General features: G+C 40.1%; 1 protein-coding gene across 6 annotated transcripts in view; it reads left to right on the top strand.

Annotated features, from left to right (window-relative positions):
- lmx1bb (LIM homeobox transcription factor 1, beta b) overlaps positions 1-2,018 on the top strand; it is a 59,517-nt gene extending 57,499 nt beyond the window's left edge. For all 6 annotated transcript variants that reach the window (XM_065964241.1, XM_065964240.1, XM_020633072.3 and 3 more), the window contains one exon: positions 824-2,018. In XM_065964241.1, the coding sequence (XP_065820313.1) occupies positions 824-981 (158 nt within the window). In that variant the 3' untranslated portion in view covers positions 982-2,018. The remainder of the gene's footprint in view (positions 1-823) is intronic.
- Positions 2,019-22,301: the final 20,283 nt, after the last annotated feature.

Here is a 22,301-nt window from a genome sequence, read left to right as displayed (position 1 = left end):
TGATGACGTTTTCCCATGGTGGCAAAAACATGTGGTCAGTGGGGACAGCTCCATATAAATACAATCCAAACAGTAATTGATGAATCAGAATGTGAAAACAACAAGCATCTGATTTCTTTGTGACGCAGGAAGGAATTAAAACACAAACAAGGACGGGGGGGAAAAATTCAGTCAATCAAGAGTTAGTCCACAGGATGTAACTGGAATAACACATTTCTAAGTGATGTCCTCAACAGGCCCCAGAGGGACCATTTCCTCAAGTTCATAACTTCCTTATAATTTGCCTCCATTTAGTTCTTCTCGGTAGTAAGAACCCAAATCCCCCGTCTCATCACTCGCCTTTGGTTTGGGGAAAAGAACAATATTGGCAAGGCATTAAAAGATATGTCTCAAATCACTGTCCCCATTTTGTGCAACACTATCATTAAGATCCAGAGTGTAATAAAGTTAACTATTCCCTCCAGAGAAATAACACGTTGAGGTTTTATGAAAGGCGGAAACGGTTGCTATTAACCAGATCTTTTAGGAGGATGCCCCTTGTTTACATGCTCCCTCTTAGACCGCAATTGTCCCAGCGAGGGCAGCAAAAAGTGAGCTTTGATGATAACTAACAAAACACTTCTCTGGATTGTGATGACACACAACAGCGATTTCTCAAAGTGACTATTAGTAATTATAATTTCCCAAGGCTGCTATAAATCTAAACTACAAGATTGCATGGGTTTCATAGTCAGAGTGGGGCGTTGGTGCGTTTTTTTTTTGTGTGATTGACATCTCTGCCACCGTATCCTGACGGCTGTCTCTGTATCGTCTCTCTTTGCAGGTAATGACTCTGCTTTCCATGACATAGACAGCGACACGTCTTTAACCAGCCTCAGTGACTGCTTCATGGCATCGTCAGAAGTCAACTCCATGCAGGCCCGCGTGGGAAACCCCATTGATCGCCTCTACTCAATGCAGAACTCTTATTTTGCATCATGAAAGAGAAAAAAAGTGGGGGGAAAAAAGAGGAAAACATCAGCACAGAATAAACTGCCCATCTCAACCCTGAAGCACGAAGGCCGGGAGTTTTTTCTCCACCAACACGGACTTGACAGAAGAAACACCTCCTTGCAGTGTCTCCTGGCTAAGTGCTGAAGATTACGCAAAGATAGTAAAACCACTTGTTGTAGGACGGTGAAGCTCCTTGGGGGGTAAAGACTTAAATATTGTTAGAGATTATCCGGTAGGAATGTTATCCGTCACAGGAGATATTACTCTTTTCTTTGTTCACTTAAAGAAAACAAGTAGATATTGGTGCCACCTATTACACAAACCAAATAACACAGTGAATTTATACAGTGCATGATCATTGTAAACTAAATCTTTTTGTAAGCCCTGCCCCCCCCCCCCCCCCCCCATGGTTAAGATGTGGTGTTTGAACAGTTTCTTCTTCACACTACATGGAGTTCCATGTTCACTGTTAGCATTTTGATCACTTTCAATAGGTTTAGATATTGTGTTAATAGTGAATAGGTGCAGCATGTCTGCAAGAGTGACTGTACAGTTGTGTATGTATGAGAGGAAAAAAAGTGCGGAGAAGTGGAGACATGTAGGATCAGTGAAGTGTAAATACTTTCCCCAGGCAAATTGGATGTGCATGTTAAAAATGGAAAGCATTCTATTTATTTAACTATAACAGGCTCTTGAAGGTGCATATTAAAACTGAAAAGCTTTATTTAAAAAGGAGAGCATTTTTTTTGTTGAGCAATTAGTGAGTTCATGAGTATCACAACTCATCTGTATGCCTTTTTAATATGAAGATTAACCCTTTTGTTTTTGTTTATTTCCTCAGCCAAGCTGTAAATGAGCAATGTTGCTATTTATTTCGTACAGACCATATACCTTTTGTTGTCATTGTCATATGTGCATTCTCAAAAAATGTTAAAGTTGCTAATTGACCAAAGTTGACTGGTTTGATGAATAAACAATGTCTTTCTCCTGATAACATTAAATAAATACCATTCAGTGATCATTCACATGGTAACACTTCAAGTCCTACATTAGTGAACGCTGAAGTATTGTACACATAGGTGGTCTCAAAGGATAACACCAAGGTTTTTTTTTTTACCATACTAGCTGCATGTCGCTTGTCACTCAGTATCATGGATTTGTGACAAGAGACATGACATGACATGAGTACGATGCTCTGCTGCGCCTTACTTTTACTTTTCCCTAGTGGCCACTTGTGGTATTGCAGGAAAATATTTGAAAAGCATTTTCCTTGTAGACCACCATTATGAAATAGATATTTTCCCCCAAAAAAACTAATAGCAGGACACCTTACAGTGCAAACAAGGTCAAACTAGCTTATTAGGATTCTTTTTTTTTCTATCTAGAAAGGTTAAAAGTTTATAGAATTTGACTCAAACCAAGGAAAATATATGAAAAAACCTGAGACATAATCACAATATGAAGTATTCTGATCAGAGGAAATTTGCTGCCAGGGCCTGAGGAGACGGACTGATGAGCATATTAATACCACAGAAGATACTTCTTATAAAGTGAAGAATTCTTATTAGACTAAATAGGTGCCATGTCTGTGCCCAGTTTCCAGGTACTCATGATAAATCCATGGTTAGTATACAATGTCTGTTGGACAGAATTCCACAGAACTCCACAAAGACATTCGTATTCCCGACTCCATATCACTTTTCTGATCCCCAATACATGAGTCAGTCAAACTACAGGAAAACTCATGGCACTAACAACATGTTTGTGTTTAGTGTGTCTGTTGCTAGTAAATTATACTATCATGTTAATCTTAACTTAATCATGTAAATAGGATATCATTTACCAAAAAAAATACCAGCATGTTAGCATTCTGCTATGCTAAAACACAGCCCTTAAAATGTACAGCTAAACTGTGAGCAAATTCTTTCAATTCACCTATCTAGACTTCAGCTGCTGACCTGATACTCATCCGAGTTCATAACCTTTCCAATGTGTGACTCGTCTGTGAGGCACAAACATGAACATGTAGTGAGGGTGAGGTCGGAGAAAAGTTCAGGTGACATACCAGTACAGCTGCACGACTAGCTAGCAAACCCCACCTATATCCCGAGGGCTTGTCGGGCGGCTGCTTGGAAGTACCATCTGGGTGCTCCTTCATCTCTCTGACAGCTCCTAAAATGTGGCCCAGCAAGCCTCCACCCTCTGTTTGTGTAGTCACGTGAGCACGCGGATAAACAGTGCGTCCATGATGTTCTTTGTAACTATGACTCAATATTCTCCGAATGTCACCGTCGTGACAGCGTTTAATAAGCCTGGCTGTTATTTCTGAGCAGAAGGAGCACATGAAGTTGTCAAATGTGTGAGGATTTAGAGCATGAGAGCAGTGTGGTACATGTATATAAATATGTCTCTGCTATCAAGTCTTCAATCTGACAGCCAGGTGTTGGACCTGTTGGCAAGGTTACAAAGACATTTATCTTAACTTGTCTCACAAGAAGACGAGTATCCCCGCTAGCATGATCAGTGACGTCATCTGAAGCTGCAACCTGATTGGATGAGATTTGTTTGAGTATATAAATTAGATCAAAATGGATCAAAACCAAGCGACATGGAAAGGACTTTTCTTTTTACTTGTGTATGCTTTACTTGAAGTCACTATTTGTGACATCTAAGAAAAAGAGTTGAAAAGGAGACACTATGTTTGCATGTGTGTGCATACATATGTGCATAACAATAAGATAATATTAATAAGACTTAGGACAATGACCAGCTTTGCGTCAGGTTTCGAGTATATTTCTGGATTGAAGTGTGAAAGACTGAGTACACAGACACAACAAAGGCTCCCATTTACAGTAAACAGGGATGGGGCTGCCACGCACGCATTGTGTTTGCACTGGATAGAGAGCACAATTAGGTTGAACCTCTCCCTTTTCAGGGCAGGCCAGGTGAGCTTACAGAGAGGTGTCTGGGTGTAGAGGAGGACTAAAGGCTGTGCTGACATTATCAGAAAAAAACAATCCTACATATGTATGCTGAAATGTCTTTATCTTATTACATTCAAAACCAATATAATGTAATAGCGTGATTAAAATATTTATTTTTTCAATAAAACAAGAATGTTATCTTAAAGAACACTGACATTTTGGAGGATAGAATACAATAAAATGTAAAGCTAATGCATGTTAAAACATGCAAATATCAATCAAACAACCAAACAGTATAACATGATTAATGATGGACTACTCATTAACCCTTTTTTTTACCAAAGGTTTAAACCCACCTCAGGCTGCTGTTGCTTTTTTTTTTTTTTTTTTGGAGGGGGGTGACTTTTTGCCTTTATTTGACAGGACAGTGGATAGAGTGGGAAATTGGGAGGGAGAGTGGGAAAGGACATGCGAGAGAGAAAGGAGCCACAGGTCGGAATTGAACCGGGGTCGCTTGAAGGACTATAGCCTCCGTACATGGGGCGCAAGTTGACCTCTAGGCCATCTGCGCCCCGAGGCTGATGTTGCTTTAAAGATCAGCAGGAGTGTGAATTTCAGCCACACGTGGCAAAAGTTACACACTCTGTACTCCGGTAGAAGTGGGTAATTGCGAAAAACTATACAAAAAAACCCTTTAAAATGTATCTAAATTCTTTATTAATTAAAAGTGAAAAGGGGAAAGGCTCTCAAATGTATACAGTACAAAAAAAGTAATACGCCCTTTGAAGGGAATTTCTATCTGTTTTCAATGCAAAGCTATCTAAACCTTAGGTACAATTTGTGATACTTTTACTCAAAAAATTTGTGTAGCTTCCAATGAAATTCAAAAATATTTCCTGAAAACAAAAATATTCAGTCATTTCTAGAAAAGCTTTCAAGCTGAATGAATGAGCCTGTTGTGAAAATATACGGAGAATAACTGACAGATATCTGACTTATAATGTTTATGTGTGAAGGCAAAACATTGTTATTAATAAATAATACAGGAAAGCAGATGAACAAGAAAACTCTGATAACTAAAACAAATGATTTGTACTTCATCAATAAGCCAGTCTAAGCTTTGTCCATGAAGCCTCTGAATCTAAAAGGCAGTGCTTTGCACCCTGCTTTCACAATATTAGTGGGAGTTGAGTAGACAGGGTAAAAACAAAAAATCATTTTGCCCAGGATGCAGTCCATTTATTATTTTTGCCTTCACATACTTCCTTGACTCTTTCCTCCTGTCCCTGCTTTCTTCACATCAAGCTTCCAGTTTGGCAAACAGTAAAAGGCAGTGAGTGAACCCATGTCACTTCTGCTTGTTCACTGGCACTCCGACGTGAATCGGCCAAAGACGACACTCAAAGGTTGAGGTAAGTGTGGCCTGGATATGAAAACAGTCATGCCGAAACCTGAGCCGAAGACACACACGCAAACCTCACGGAGAGTTAGGAGTCGACCTTCAGTAAACTGTTCACACATTTACTCTTCTGCCACTCTGGCACCACATAGGAAATGAGTCTAGTGACAATATTTTCACTAGATAACCAAAATCCTGAAATTTTCCACCTGAGACACAATTGGAGGTTTGTGATTCGCTTTCTTTTCTTTGACCGTTCGGCTCCCCGGCTCTGCCCATAACACTCGGAGCTTAATTTGTTATTTGTGGTAATTCAAAGCAAGATTCTCACCCGTCGCCCCATTAAAGCACAGCATGACTTTGGACAGTAGCAAAAGAGTTAGTAACACAAACCACATCCAACAACCAATCAGCCAGGGAGTGGCTAATGCAGATTACACAACAGTTTTATTGTTTTAAATGTACTGTACTTATAATTGGCATTTCTCAACTTCACATTCACAGCAGACCAATGTAACATTTTCCAATTTTCCAACTGAACCAAGCCCAATTAATTGTAGCTTTGCAGTTCCAAAGACACTCAGACGTCTGTGGGTTCAGTACAGTCTAGATTTCTTCTCAAGATTTCAGAGTTCAGCAGAGTTCACATTGAGTCCCCAGTGGGAGTAAGAAGGGGGGTTTGGGGTGTTTTGGTTGGGCATTTTCCATGGTGTGTGGTTAATTGTTAAAGGAGACTTTTTAAACCAGCGTCTGACACATATTCTATGAGCCTTGAGGGCTTGTGCATAATCAAATGGTAGACTATGCCATTGTTTTGGCCAAAGAGAAGTGTGAGGGGTCACAGAGTAACAGCCAAGCATGTTCTCAGTTTGTCATTTTCCTCATTTATCTGCATACGTTTGTGAAAGTAAATAAATATCTGTATCTATCAGTGAAGGAGCAGTGTTCATTTAGCAGCATAGCCATTCAGGTAGGCATTTAAAGGGGCACCATGTCCTCACACCATCTGTGGCTTTATTAAATCTGTCAAAAGCACACACAAAAAAACACTTCTGCCACCGTATGAGGCATTGTTTTCATGCTACAGCTCCAACAACGATGTAGTAACAGTTATTTCATTGCTGCCACAGAAGGAAACTATTTTATTGAGTTGCCACAAGTGATGCAATACATTTATTTCTAGGCTCCTTATAGAGAAGAGAGCATTGGCAATACACAAAATCTAATAGAAATACAAAAAAAAGACCAGGTTTCAAAGACAGATTCAGGTAAATTGTTCATTCCTCATGTAAAAAAAAGAAAAAGAAATAACCATTTGAACCTCTCTGTACACATTTTTGGGATGTGTAAACATATTGCTGCAACTGTTTTTTGACCTCCTGCCTCTGTTCCTGTGCTGAGAAAAAGATGGTGTGGGATTCACCTCTCAGCGCCCAGGGGTGCAGATAGAGCCCTGGATAGCGCTGCAGTAATCCCCACCACTATTGGAGCCCATCTGTTTTGGTTTTCATTTTTCTGCATTATTAGTGCTTATTGGTACATGGTCTAGGAATGTAGGCAGGGTGTTTGAAGTCAAGGAGGAAGGTGATGCCAGGGGCATTAGTCGAAGGAATGATGACCTTAAGGGTCGAACACAAGCTAGCACCACTAACCTCCAGGAGCCTCTCCCTTCATGTTGGAATCCAAGTCCTGCACTCTCCCCTGCCTCAGACGCCCTGGACTCTGCAGTTTGGCTTTTTTTTCTTCTGGCAATTAAGAAATGTCATAGTTGTGATTTGTCTGGTCTGGTGATCTTAAAGACTCTGCCTAAGAATTTAAATTGGCATAGTCAAAAAAACAAATTATATATGAAAGAACACAATTACATACCATTTTTGACCCTTTAGGTATAAGGGGAAAGTATTTTTCAGCTGTAGGTCAGTTGTTATGTTGAAGCAAACACTAAATAAAAGATATGAAATTGTAAAACCAATTAAATAATTACCAAAGTAAAACCACGCTAGCTGCTCTGTGAGGATGTTCTAAGGCAAAGTTGTGCTGAAAGCTAAACGCTAACGATGGCATGCTAAGATGCCTGAATGCTACAAGGTCATCAGTGTGAAAATGCTGAGGTTTAACATTTATAGAGTTTTTACATTTCTCCATCTTGGCTAAGCTTGTTGAGCTAATGTTTAATACTAAACGCTAAACACAAAGTAAAACTGAGGCTGATGGGAAGGGATGACTGGAGTTATTTGGATCATTCTTCAAAAAAGGCGGGCAAGACTGTGATTTTAAAATGTTATGAAAATCCATCCCATTGCTGCCTTAACCCTTTCCTTCAAACTAATGTTGGTGCTATGAAAAAAGTCAGGGTAACAAGAGGATACATCGTCTGGGATTGTTAATAAATGTACAAAATGTTATACATGCTAGGATAAGAAGATGTTGAGATATTTCACAGGATTATTATAAAAGCTAAATAACAAAAAAAAAATCCAGAATTATACCAAGGTGGCAAGAAAAAAGGATTGCAAAAAAAACATGAGGTCGATGCATACATTGCTCAGGACTTTTAGTTTGTATTAGAGTACTAGTTTAGCAAACTGATACTCTACAGTAAGTAGTATTTGGTTTTGTAATCTCTGTTTTTTGCTTTGTATTACAGAGGATTCAAATCATAATTATGTCCTTTAATCAACTCTACAATTTTCATTTAAGCCTTTCCTTTTAAAAAAAACTCAGTGACAACACAGATCAAACAACTTCACTGACAGAGAGCAACCTGCACATAACACTGATATGTTGTCCTCTCCGTGTCATGCACAGCCAACTGATCGCTGCTGGTTAATAATTATTAGTTTACTTTCATATCCTGCTGGCAAACAGAAAGCGCCAGCATTGACTGAAGCATGTTTTTGTTCATCAGTGTGCTGCTTGGATTTGCATTTGTCAAACTGGAGACAGAGAATTAAATCTGTCATTGATGTAGATAGAGAAGAGCAAACATGTTAACCACAAGAGTTGGTCGAGAATGTGCAAAAGACTCAGGTTACTCGGCAATGTAATCGTGTCCATAAAGATCCACGTGTTTTATTCCTCTTCCTAAACATGTTGGCATATGAATGGAAATTTTATCAGCGTAATCTGACGACCTGTTGAAGTTTGAATTCACAGTTACTGTTTTTTTTCTGCCTGGGTGAACTTAAAGAGGAGGCAGTTTCTCCTGGTTCAAACATTGCTCTGGGCAGAGAAGCTGTTCACAGCCGCTCTTACAAACATTGCCTCTGGATGTGGGATACGCTGCTGGACAAGGTGAGCCCTGAGCCTTATATATTTAAGCCCTGGATGTTTCGACAGAACTCACCTGTGAGGCTGATAAATCACTCGCAGTGTACACTCAGAGCTGAGCGTGGACAGTAAATCTGAAAGTCAACAGCCAGTAAGGGCTAAACCAAACTGTAAGGAATTCTGTATTTGGCCCTTTTCCTGCATGTATATTTATCATATACACTAATGACTGCAATGAGAGGCTTTCTGGAGGCCATCAGCGACTTTTAAGACAGAGATTTACTCTGAAAATAAAATGTGACCTCTGTCCTTTAGTTATAGAAGAATATATCTATATCTCTATATATATATATATATATATACACATATATATATACCTTTTGTTTATTATGAATAAGCTCCAATTAAAAGATTGTTATGAACCTGTAAATCAGTATCCACTGATTGCTCGGTGGCAATTGCACAGAGATCATGTAATGACCGCTGGGCCACATTTGACCTCCAGCTCTAATGTGATTATGAGTATTATTAGAAGACAGAGGTCAGTGCCACTGTGCCCTGGTGTGACCGTTTTCATTGTGGCAAGAACCAACATGATTATCAGTTCATGATGACCATTATAATCCATAAAGTTACATATGAATATCATTTGTCAGTCTTGTCTTTCTGCCCAATCCCCCCCAGAGACGAAGAGTTGTCTAACAGAGCTTTGATTTGTAGGGAATTGATTAGCCTCATGCTCTCCTCCAGTTAATAGCACACAATCATCCTTTGTTCGCCACTCGGCCTTTTGCTGTGTTTTTGACAGTTTTATTATAAGGACTACAACAGCGCCCAAATAAACTGCAGATGAACAGCCTCCTCTTGCTAGCTTTTTCAAAAGGTTAGTAAATTTCACCATATAGATTTTTTGGTGTCTCTCCCAAATGTCATGGCTTAATTATTAACTGTGGGGCCATTTTGGAGAGAGATTTGCACTTTTACAATATTGTTGTGCCTGGTGAGGTTAAGTGTTGAAAGTGCAAGGAAGGCCATTGTCCCTCCTCCGAGTTTAATGAAGATGGATTAAGAGATGAAGTGTTGGGTGTAATAAAGACAGCGTGACCTTTAAGAAGTTGTCACAAGTAGAGAAACATGCTGATGGTTTAAACAGATAAATAGTGTTGAAGATTTTGAAAATGTTAACAGGTTTTCACTGGTTCTGAATTTAACCGAGTATGCTATAACTTATTTAACAGTATTGGATATTTATTTTACAATGCTGTCATGTGGCATCATCATTGAACGCTTTGTTATAATCGTTTAGTGATTTTTTACCTCTCCAATAGATCAGTATCTGTGAGCTCTAACTCAAGATTACTACCAGTCACGAGCAGAAAAAGGTCACGACCTCCCAGCGTGGCCGTTATGAGTAAATATTGATTACACTGCAGTCAGTCAGTTAAGTGGTGCCACCAGAGCAGAACACAGCCATGTACTGTGGTGTTTTTTGGAAGAAGTAATATCTTGCCTAATCCCAGGCGCGGCCCTGCCCCTCGCCCTGGCCAGTGCACTCCTCTCTGCTGTGCATATCAGCATGTGTGGCTCTGCACCGGGCTCAGGTTTCTCAGAGCTCCTGCTTGGTGCAGTAAGGCTTGCACGGCGCAGAGTTTGAATAGACTTCTGAAACTGAGAGTCCTCGTTCTCAGGCTTCCTCTTGGCACTGACTGACTGGCTCGACTCCTGAGGTTGGTACAGCGGTATCTGAGTTCACATGTTCCTCACCTCCGCCTTCATACATGTCATCAGACTGGCGTTGCCCGCCTCAATGAAAGCTTTCTGTTGACTTCCTCTGCTAACAAGACAGACTTGAACAACTCCGTGGCGTTGAGCACTAACCACTGAGTCAAGTTCTGAAAGAGTATAAGTAAAACTCTGTTATGAAGTATTTTACCTTGCCAATTTCATGATTTAGCCTATACTGTAGCTTTCTGTATTAAATAGGCCTCTTTTTTTAAAGCAGGCAATGGTGTTTGTTTCATGTGAGACAGCCCATCAGCTATGATCACAAGTGAGTTTTAAAGTAATAGTTTCACATGTTAGGATACATTTGTTTACTCTCCGACTTAGATTACTAGATGGTACTCTTATGCTTGTCTAGTAGGTAAAATGCTAACACAAGCCGAACATGAGTTAGCTTTCCTTTGCATAAAGAGTGGAAGGCTAATGTCAGTCTTCCAATTTAGCTTACTTTAGCATAGGAGTGGGGACGGTTAACACCAGTCTACCAAGAGTTAGCTGTCTTAGCCGGAGGAGTGGAAAGGCTAACACAGACCTACCAAGAGTTAGCTTACTTTAGCAGCTAGTTGTAAAGCTAATGAATACTACAAAGCTCATTTAAATGTGCAAGATCTTAAGTAAAAAAAATAATACATATTGCAGTTTTATTGGTCACAATGGTGCTGTTAGAGTACTTCACTTTCAGACTTTGTGCTAAGCTAGCCTAGCCAGGTCCTTGCAGTAGTGAAAAGCATATTTTTCCAAAATGCCAATCTATTGCCTAAAGTTGTTGATCCTTCTGCACATAATGATACAATGATTTCATTATAAAACACAGCACAAAGAGAGGATTAGCAGCTGTGCAGCAGTGGTGTCAAACCTCAGGTTGACAGACTGGCCTGACTTCCTTCTTCGGGTGTTTTAGAACTGGAGGCTCAGGAAGAGGCAGCAAGCCCTGACAGAGAGCTGCCATAGCACACAGCAGAAACCTACCCAGCACCCTCAAACCCTTGCCTGTGGCTTGCCCTTTGAAGGTGCATGTCTCTTCTTGACATTTCTTGTCAACTTGCCTTGGGAACATTGTATTCTGTCTTCTTGGTCCACAGTTTGTGTTGAAAGTGTCTGGGATGAGGCGTACACCACATCAGTGTCATGTAAAGGGAGGTGGAGCAAAGTAAATATTAACTGTTCTCAAAAATGTAGCATTGTGGCTTCACAACTGTGTGGTCTGACAACTTGAGGTGAGGTTCAAAGCATGCATCATCTATCTTGTGCCACACCCCTGAAAAACAGGGTTACATCTTTGAGAGAATGACTGGGTGAAATTTCCCCCACAAAATCTGAAGTATTAATTAAACTAATACATCCTGAGCAAATGTGTAGGCTTTTTACCAAGCTACATAAGGGTTTACCTTTGCAACCCATCAGGGGCTCCTATTGCACACCCTCATGCTTCACCGCTCTCTATTAAACTTAACTGTGACTTACTCAAAATGTAAATGTCAAATATCATCAAACAAAACATACATAAAAGAGAGAAACAGTCACAAGGAGTGTCGCTTGGATTTAACCAGCTGCGTATGTGGTTGAAATCAGCATGAATGTACAAAGACGTGATTATTACTGAGCTTAGTTACAGCACTGAAAAGGGCTTAATAAGCAGCCTGTATGCTACTAGTTAGCATGCCAATAAGCAACTAGTTTATGGTGAATATACAACAAAGAACATAATAAACATTGTAAAACAAACATTGTTCTTTTAACATATTTCATAAATATTTTCTTTCAACACAACAAGTAACAATTTTACCTTTGTTTTTTTGTTTTTTGTTTTTTTACAGTCGTCATGAATTAAGGATGTTTTTTAACTAATTACAAATCTAAACATCATTACATACTGGGTTGAGTGCGTTTTTAACGCTGTGTTGTATTTTAACCTGATACAGTCACAAGACTTTTTCTGGATAATACAGATGACACAATGCATAGCCATTGAAAGTTTTCATTTATAGCTGATTTCTGCAGAACAGAGGACCACTCCACCTTCTCAAGCCTATTGTTTGTTTTCTGCCTGAGCAGACAGTTACACAGCAGAGCTGACGGGGAACATGGCATATTTGTGTCACTCCAGCAATTGGAACAGAACAACATTAATAGACCATGCGGGTAGTAACACAATTAAAACATAAATATGCAAAGTACACAGGGGTGCCGCTGTTGTGCTGTATCTGCAGAGACAGGTGCCAGCCATCTTTAGTGTTTACCACAAAGATCCTCCAGCAAATGGCATCACAGTGATCAGACTGGATTAATATGTGATGTCTGGGGGCTTGAATTTCAGCACGACTTCAGCTGAAAACAATCTAAAACAGAAAATGATCTCAGCAGGAGGAGCTCTGGTCTAAAACAATAAAGCAGTCTCAAGCAGACATGAAGAAAAAACCTACATGTCTAGCTCAGTAAGTGTGTTGTAAACTGTCAGAACTTATCAATGCTGTATGGATATATTTATATACAGGATTGAAAATTAAAGCAGCACTTCCGCGTCACCTTCCTTCTCTGTCTTCTAACAAATCAAAAGAGTTAATGATATTTTCTGTGCTCTGTTGTATGTCTTTGATATGAAAGTAGAAAAAATAACCCTGCATGCCTGAACAGAAAGCTTTGTTTGCTCCGAGGCATCTGCAACCGAGAGCCGGCATGTTCCAGAAAGTGAAAGCTGACAGAGTCCTGTCTGGCGAACTGTTGTGGCCCTCTGACACATACGAGGCTTTTTGATTTCTCTTTTATCTGTTCCATTCTTGCGGTCAATTTGCCTGATTGAGGGGACGGCTCCAGTTGCTGCCTGGCAATATGTACAGATGTACACAAATTGTCAGTCAAGCAGTGACTGTTCAATAATATAGCCTTTACAGCCGATGCCCAAGGACCTGAAGGCCATTACAGGGCCATTACTAGTGAAATCCTTGTCTGGACAAGTGGAGGGAAACTAATGTGTTACTGTGACGAAAGGTTCTCATTGTGAAGGCTGCAGCAAGAGTTGAAAAGGGGAGATAGGATCAATTGCAAATTAAGCTTGAGATGTGTGTGTGTGTGTGTGTGTGTGTGTGTGTGTGTGTGTGTGTGTGTGTGTGTGTGTGTGTGTGTGTGTGTGTGTGTGTGTGTGTGTGTGTGTGTGTGTGTGTGTGTGTGTGTGCAGGGAGAACGTGCTACATCATTTATTGTTAATAATGGAAAGTTGTGATTTAGAGTGGCTACCAACTTTATTTCCTTTTATTCCTTTGAAACGCTGCTCTAGTTTCCTCATATGTCGACAGCTGTATTTGTGCACGTACTGTATGTTTCAAAAATCTGAATCTGCAAAAACGTTTACAATGCTAATGATCTTCTTATGATTTGTGGATCTTTTTACATGCATTAGGTTTATATGTGTACGTTGAACATGTTTGAGGATAAAGATTTACACAGTAGCTCATACACATATTGAGTTTGGTGAAGAAACATTCAGCCGTATGTTGACAGCTGCTGACAGCTCGAGCCAACAGTGGAATTATGAATAAGATCATTAAAAGTGGTTGTTTTAAATCTTAAATGACAGTAAATCGGTGCTGAATAATTCTTGTGGAGTAGATTTGATAAATTGAAGCGAACTAGGTTTTAATCACTGTTGAATGAATGTACAGTAGGCAGTTTTTCATTGTAAAAATTAGATGTCTAGACAACTTCATTGCTGCCACTGTTCCTGTCAGGCTTAATTCTAAACTTCCACATCTGTCTTTATTTTCCTTTGGGTGTAAATTCATGTCTATCATAATGTGGCTTCCAAATTTTGCTGGGTGTTTCTCAATGTACCCACACAAATCTTTCCAACTCTAATAACAAATGTACTTCTTATTTTTTCTGTGGTTAACCATGTATACTTTTAACTCTCTTCCAGATATTGTTTCAGTAAATATCTGAATACACAAATATGTTTGAGTTATTTTTTTTTTTCCCCCATGTAACCACAAATTATACAGTAAAACAATTATAAACAGCTTCTTACTGAATCGTATAAAACTCTTAAACTCAGCTTGTGTTTGGCATATTCAACTTTGATACAACAATTTTTAAAACTCATGAAAAAGTCTGAGCACTTCCTTAGTGACCATGACATTAAAGTGTGTTAGGATTGGCTCCTCTGTGGAGTGAAGTCAAAATGTTTTGTACTGGGGGGGTTGTGTCTTGGATTAATTAAGCGTAGGAACTCCCAGTTTGGGGAGCTTAGCATGTGCAGGGTGATGTTTTCTTCAGAGTCTTTTCCACAGGGATAGGTTTGCACTCATCTTTGATAGTTAACCCTATGTGACCCTTCCCTAGAGCCAGTCCCACTCCCACCTCACTGCTCCTGCTTCTCATTAGAGCCTGTCCACTCGTCTGACTGGGTCTAAGCAGGCCACCACCCAGGCCACTGACGCACCGGTTCCTCTAAAAGACAAGAAATACTGTGTGTGTGTGTGTGTGTGTGTGTGTGTGTGTGTGTGTGTGTGTGTGTGTGTGTGTGTGTGTACAGACACACTGTATGACTGTGTGAGTTTCAGAGCGACTTTGTTCATGATAAAGACCTTAACAGAAGAGAATGGTCAGATAAAAATGTGTGCGTATGTCACTAAAATAACAATGCTATTCATCTAACAGTGTTTTTGGCATGCAGCAGAATTAGAGTGCTGAATTTATATTTAATAGTTTGGTTTAGGCATAAAATAATTGATTCAAATGGTTGAAATGTCCTGTATAACATTAAGTACCACATGTACACACAAACACACGTCTATAATATTTTAAATATCTCATACTTCAATAAAATAGTTAAAAAATAACCACTTATCTGTTCAGTAGACATTGCAGGCAAGCTTCGATTGATTGATTCAAATGGCTCACATTTCTTTTAACATTACATCTCCCATCTATACACAAACCCACAATGTCTATGTAACATATAATAAGCCATACGTATGATAAAAGAGACAAACTAAATCACCTGTCTGTTCAGTCTGGACATTGCAGGAAATCTCTGAATTTGTTCTGAAGGCTTTTTTTTAATACATAAAAAATGAATGATCAAGAGTAAACACACTTGTCATATCATTTAAAGTATCTCTTCCTTAAAGGACAAAGGTCAGAAAACGTCTTTGTTTTCAGAGGACAATATGTTTTAAAAAGATGCAAATAAGTCCAAAATGTCTTTCAATAAAAAGGATCAATATTAGCTGATCGCTCCACATGAGATAAGCTGTTTTGATGAATATTTCTTGCAAGCAGAGGCGACTGGGTTGAAATTGCAGCTGAGTCATTACCCTGTATCACTTCTATCTCAGTGTATGATGAGACGTGAATTTGTCTGACCTCCCCGGGGCAGCACAAAGGCCTGAATTCAAAGCGGGGCACCCAGGGGCCAAGCTGGCGGCAGGCCCAGCTGAGGAGCACCAGCCAGCCACCACCTGCATACTGCTGCTCGCCCAGTCTCCCTGGATATGAACCCCCCCCTCCCCCTACACTTCCCCCATCTCACCCTGTCACCCCCTCCTCCTCCTGCTCTGACAAGCCTCATCTGCATCCCAGTCATACCCTACTCCCACTCCTAATATCTGCCCGGTGCATCTGATCTGTCCATCATTCAGGCTAAAGTCAATGTGACGGCAACACTATGGCCTCAGCTGTGAAGGCTCCCTTTGTTCTGCCACAGAGCTGATCGTCAGATCCTGCAGTGACAATAATTTGTGCTGTTTTTTATCTCCCTATGACTCGTACGTAAACCATTTTAGTGTTTTTTCCACATGTCCCCTGAATTTAAAATGTCCTCTTGATAAGTAAATTAGCATTTGTGATGGGCTTTTGTTTGTCTAATTTCTGCGTGTATAATGAATCATGGTTTCCGTTTATTGATAACATCTCCAAGCGCTGCCTCTGCCCTGTTCTATTAACCTTATGAAAGAAGGAAGAGAAATGTCAAAATACTTTTAATAGTTCCAAAAATTCTTAGATTTGGTCATGCTTGTCAAACATGCTATTATCTTATCAATCTTGACAGCACAATTTTTGCATCACTTACAGTAATTGTGAAGTGATAATGATCTATCTGATCAGTCTTCCCAGGTTTATACCATCACACCCCAGTATTTAACTGAGAAATTGTAAGGTGTGGTATAAAAGAAAGCTAGGTTTCTCTTTCACAACAGTTGTTACAGTCCCAAAAAAAGCGACAGTTTTCTTTCTAAGTGAACTTTGATATTTTTACGTCTGCTGCCGAATCAGTTCAAATGTAAACAATATATATATATATATATATATATATATATATATAAGGTTTTAATTTTGTTCCCTCAAGCTTCATCGTGTTCAGGCTCCACACATCTAATGTGGTTCTTTTTGCTTTACCAGTGTCTCTCTTTCAGTTCAATAGTGCCCCCTGGAAAATAGTCTGTGCACTGCAGCCAACACAGCTCGATCAGGGTGAACAAACATTGCATCCCCCTGGTCTGATCATTTGGTTCTCTTACCTGCCTCCAGTGAAGTTGTGGAAGTGCAATGTTTGCACTTAAATTTTCAGTTTTTTGATGACAAGATGGTTGTTACAAAGATGTAAAAAAATGATAATATGTTTATCATGTATTAGAAGTAATCATAGGATTTTTACAAGGAACTACGTATGATGTCACTGTATGAGTTATTTTAGATAATTGTCAGTGATTTTATTTTATTTTTTTATCAGCATGCTTAAAGCAAAGCTTCTCTTCTTCCATGTTGTTATTTCTGTCAGAGTCAACCGCAGTTTAAATTTTCACCTTTATTATCACCACTGTTTGCAATTCATTTCCCGTTAAACTCAGATGTCACAACCCACCTGACCCTTGCCCTTGAGCAAAAACAATATCAAAACACTGAGCGGGGAGAACGGCGGGGCCAGACAGGGAACACTGGGATGCCTCACCAGACAATAAGAGGGCGAAACGGAGGATAGTAGAAATTCTCCTCCCAGCTGTAGACCTTGTCGGATCTCTATCCCGAATTCCTGAGCTGTCTGGAGGAGCCCTCGGGGCTGGCAGAATGGCAGGGTGCGTAGTGGGAGTCTGTCCTGTTTCTGTAAGCCCAGGCAGGGGGTCGGAGGAGGGGACGGGTGGTGGACTGTTTGATAACGCTGCATTTTTGACCCCCTCATGCTCCTGCTGTCTCTGCTGCAGCGTCTGATTCACGTGGAGGCATCGGCAGCCCTTTAGACCTGTCTCCTAGATTCATGCCAGGACTAATTCACAGGCTTGTTGTGGGCGACAGGGTTTGACACCCTGCATCAGCTTCCAAGGTGGACTAATGGGAGAGTTCACAGAAGGTTAAAGGGTTAGTGTGCTTTACTACTGCACTAACCTTGATCACTAAAGTAATTATAGGAGAGGGAGGGACAGAGAACATGCTCGAGGCTATGGATGAGGCAGAGTAGACAAGCACAATATGCGTGCCCAAATATTTAAAAGTGTGGATTTGATGGGTGTGTGCACATATTTGCAGTTGGAGCACAAGCGACACCTGAACACACAACTTACAACTTTTTTTTACACAGTAACACATAGACCTTGTATCTATATTATTCATAGTCGTCCATTTCCTCTGAAGTCATGCTCATTTTGAAAGCTGTAACATTGGTTTATTGTTGTGCTGCTGTATATGTTTTAAGTTTGTTTGTTTTACCTCACATTTGTTATCATTCACTGTTTCTCGATTGCAACAACGATGAGAAACTTCAAATACAATTGGTACAACAAATCAGAAGGGATACAGAGCAAGTTTTACCAAATCCAACCCTTTATCTTGAGACAACAGTTAACAGAAGCATTCAACCGCTCCCTTGCTAACGTTAGTTTTGGGTTCCCCATTTTTTTGATATTGATATTGTCTCACTACAAAATATTGGCCTCTAAATACTTCCTAGCTAACAAAACATTGGTTTGAACATAAACTTCTAGCTTACATTACATTACATTGCTTGGAATTCATACCTTTTCTTATGGTCTTGTGTAACAAGGTTTTATTAATTTTCAGCAACTTCCCAATACTGTATAGAAGGTAGAAAGTAAGTTCCTATCTGAAAATATATTAGCCATACGTATTCCTAGCTTACATTACTTTGGCTTAGAATTAACACCAAGTACTGTTTAATACTAGAAATTGGTCATATTAGCTTTTTAGCAACTTCTAAACAAATAGTGAGGTGCTGCTTGCTAACATTAGCTATTAGTCGGACTATAGTTTGCTATCATGCCGTATACTAGAAGCCTATGCCTGTTTTTCCTTGAAATATAGTGGTATTTTCATCTTGATGTTCACTATCAGTTTTTTTTAGTTGCTGATCAATCAGGAAGCTACGAAATGATAATGATTTGTCAGACACTCTGAGGGTGCCCCCAGATAAGATGGCCGCTGTGTGACTATGGTCAATAAGTACCATAAGTTCTATAAGCCAGGTGCAACCAGGACTAGTTAGATGAAAAAATACTGTGAGACTACTTTTTGCCTTGGAAGTAACTAAATGAAATCAAGCACTGAGCAGGCACAGATGTGTGGAGATTTTCTTGCAAGTGAAAGAAAAAGCTCAGATGGAAACTAAATCCTGTGCATTGCTGCTTCAGCAGAAATATCAAGCAAGTGCAAGACACTGGCCAACACTTGGCAATCGGTCTGTACCTTTGAAGTTCCACACACTACTGTAGTACAATACATAAAGAGCAGTAAGAAAAGAGTGATCAGAATTCATCTTGAAGGTATAATACATGTAAAGAATTGAAATAACACACATGGAGGTCACACTCTTGATGCGAGACGCTGAAGTGAAAGAAAACCCTCACAGTTTGTTTGAGGCTGTCAAACTACATGAAAGTTGACATGTCATATCATGTGTGTTCATCAACATGCCAGAGCTCTGCACAGAGCGCAGACCACAGCTCCGCGTGCAGGACCAGTTCGGGCTCAGAGGGGGCGGTTCTGGAGGCGATCCATTATCAGTAATGGGTCAGGGTCACACAATGGGGGCACTTTGTCAGATCTGTTGGGGATGCACTGCGGTAGGCAAAGAGCTCGCTTTGATCTCTGTGCGTATGTTCATCGGAGTGTGCCATGTCTGAAAGCTGATCCGCTCTCTGACATTTCCCTCCCATAACCATCTCAGGATCTGTATCTCGTCTCTGAAAAATCACCATGGAAAAAAAGATGAATATTGCCCAGATTTAACTCTGACTTTAAGGGAGGAATAACAACCTGTTTAACTAACAAGTGATGCAGATAATAGCTTTGTCTTTGCTATTTGTCTCTCCATTGTATCAGAGATAAATGGGCCATTAACAGTTGGTGTGTGTGTGTGTGCATGTGTGCATGCAAGTGTGCATCTGTGTCTCAGATAGGAGCCTGGACAGCTCAGTGTTTGTAGTTTTTGTAGTCCTCAGGGCCCCCGGTGGGTGTGCTCACTTTAAAGGGCCCAGTGAACTGTGAGGACTTGAGACATGAGACTGTGCCGCCCAACTGGCCCCAGGACACGGGTTCACCCAGAGAATGTGAGCTGGGGAGGGGAACTGAGCCGAGACGGGCTCCCACAAACCTCCGCTCCATTCCTCAAGACAGCAATCCCATTTGAAAGACTTGTTGCTGACTTGCGAGAGGGAAACTCTACCTCTCTTTGGTCACTCATTGGGATCTGATTTACATCTAAATCTGCCATCTTTGTCTCAACTGCTGTGTTTATAAGCTCTCCTCTTTACCCATTCTATTTTAACTCAAAGACATGTCATCAAAGTCAATAAACTTCCTCCTGCTGACATACAACATATTTTTATTAATGGAGCAGAAAATCATTCCAATACATACAGCATTAACTCCTGTTTGGGTTCAGGTTGCTAAACTCTATCGCCAGGAGGTTTAAATGAAGCTACTGGGCATTTAGTAAAAATGTAACATATATTGATTTTTACATTTGGCCTATATTTTACCTTTTTTGTTTTTCAAGATTTAAATATTTTAATTACCCAAAGGACTTCAGGCTTAGTGCCACAGCTGAGGTGGGGAACTTGGAAAGTTATGAGAAATAGATAATGTCCTTCTTAGTTTTGGTCCTTCAGTTTGATTTGTCAGATATAACAAAAATGGGAAATATTCTTCAAGTCTAAAAAAAAGTCAAGGGAAGTCAAATGTATTTGTTCAGCAACACAATGTGCTTCATGATGAGTGAAAAGCAAAATAAATGAACGCTATCATAAAAGTGCAAATCAAAAAGTAAGAACAACACATTAGAAAAAGAGGCAAAGTAGAAAAGTCCAAGTTGTAGTTACTTTAAACACGCTGGCCAGAGATATGTTGTCAATATTACCTTTTGTTAACCATTAAGGATTATTCCATCTGAAGAAGTGACTGAAGTGTTTGCAAATTATAAAGTATCAAAAGATGCTTTTATGTTTAACATTTTGCTTCACAGTAGTACACATCCTTCATTCATCCAGGTTTTTATACATTAAAATATTTATATGTAGGGTAGAAAGACAGCTGTTTATCTTTCCTACTTAAAGCAGAATTATGACAACATTTTCACTGGATTTCTTTTTAAACTTTTGACACCAGCTGTACTGTACGTCTGATTTATTTTTAGCCGTGGAGATAGTTTGAGGAAGCCCTTATACATTGCACCCTCCTGGGAGAGAAAAACAGAGACTGCAGAAGTGGAGCGAACCCCCGCTGAGTGTTGATATCAGGTTATGATGTTTGCTGTTTTAACATGAGCCTCTTTTCTCTTTTCTCCTGTTGTTTCTTCTGCTCTTCAAGGGTAGACAGGCAGACAGAGCCCCGGGGCTGTACCTCCCCAGCTGGGATCTTAGGTTAAGCTCCAAGAGAGAAAAATACCAGTGATGTTGACTTTTTTTGGTGCATTTCCTTCAGTGCAACTTGATTTGACATTAGACACTTGACAATTCCCATCATATTGCTGTGTTTGTGTAACTTGCAGTGAGGCTTCTTTAATTTAAGCACTTTTTTATTTGACGTCAGTTCATCCTAAGGTCAGAGTTTATGAAAACACTGGCAATACAAGCTGCAAAGCTGTGCTATGAAAGTGTGTTATGTAAAGCTATACTTTACGTTCACTCTGTTTGAACCCCTTTCTCTTCTGTTGAATGATACCATATTAAAGCATTGCATTAAAAGAACAAAGAAACAGTGCAACAAAGCAGACACTGTTCAATTTGCAGTGATGAACTCTTGCTTCAGATATACAATCTATGTTCCTGAAACAAAAATTGAGATCTCCATAATCTAATCTGTAAAACACTAGGAGACACTGATGGCACCAACGTTTTCTTTTATGTCCACAGAGCAGCATTCAGGTAGAGCTCTGGGTGAGGTCTGACAGATGTCAATTAAAGGGCTATTTAAATATTTAAGCAACAAAGTTTGCAAGTTGTCCCTCGGGTGCAGTTACTTTGGGGGGAGGGGTGGTGGGGAGGATAATGCAACCTCAGCTCTCCGAGGAGCAGCTGAATGCCAAGCAGGCTGCATGGATAGTTGGGAGGCATCGCTGGGCCAGCTTGGGTTACAGTGTGAATTAAAGCTGACACTAAGAATCGCTCCTCACAATGACCTGCAGAAAACAGCAGACAAAAGAGCCTATTTTGAAGCGGGACAAAGGGGAGGTTAGTGGAGATACCTGAGCCTGGACGGGGCTAGTCAGCGTGTCTGTGGAAGGACGAATGGTTGGTGCCGCAAGACCACCGCAGCTAGACCTCAGCAGGAGGAGGAACATACTGAAAACACATTCCTGCACAGCCATACCACCAGAAAAGACATGAGACACACACACACACACACACACACACACACACACACACACACACACACACACACACACACACAAGGATCATCTCTGCACAAACTGTAATTTGTAAGACATC

Source organism: Labrus bergylta, chromosome 2 (assembly GCF_963930695.1).
Source record: "Labrus bergylta chromosome 2, fLabBer1.1, whole genome shotgun sequence".
Classification (NCBI taxonomy): domain Eukaryota; kingdom Metazoa; phylum Chordata; class Actinopteri; order Labriformes; family Labridae; genus Labrus; species Labrus bergylta.
This window is presented reverse-complemented; position numbering and strand designations above follow the sequence as displayed.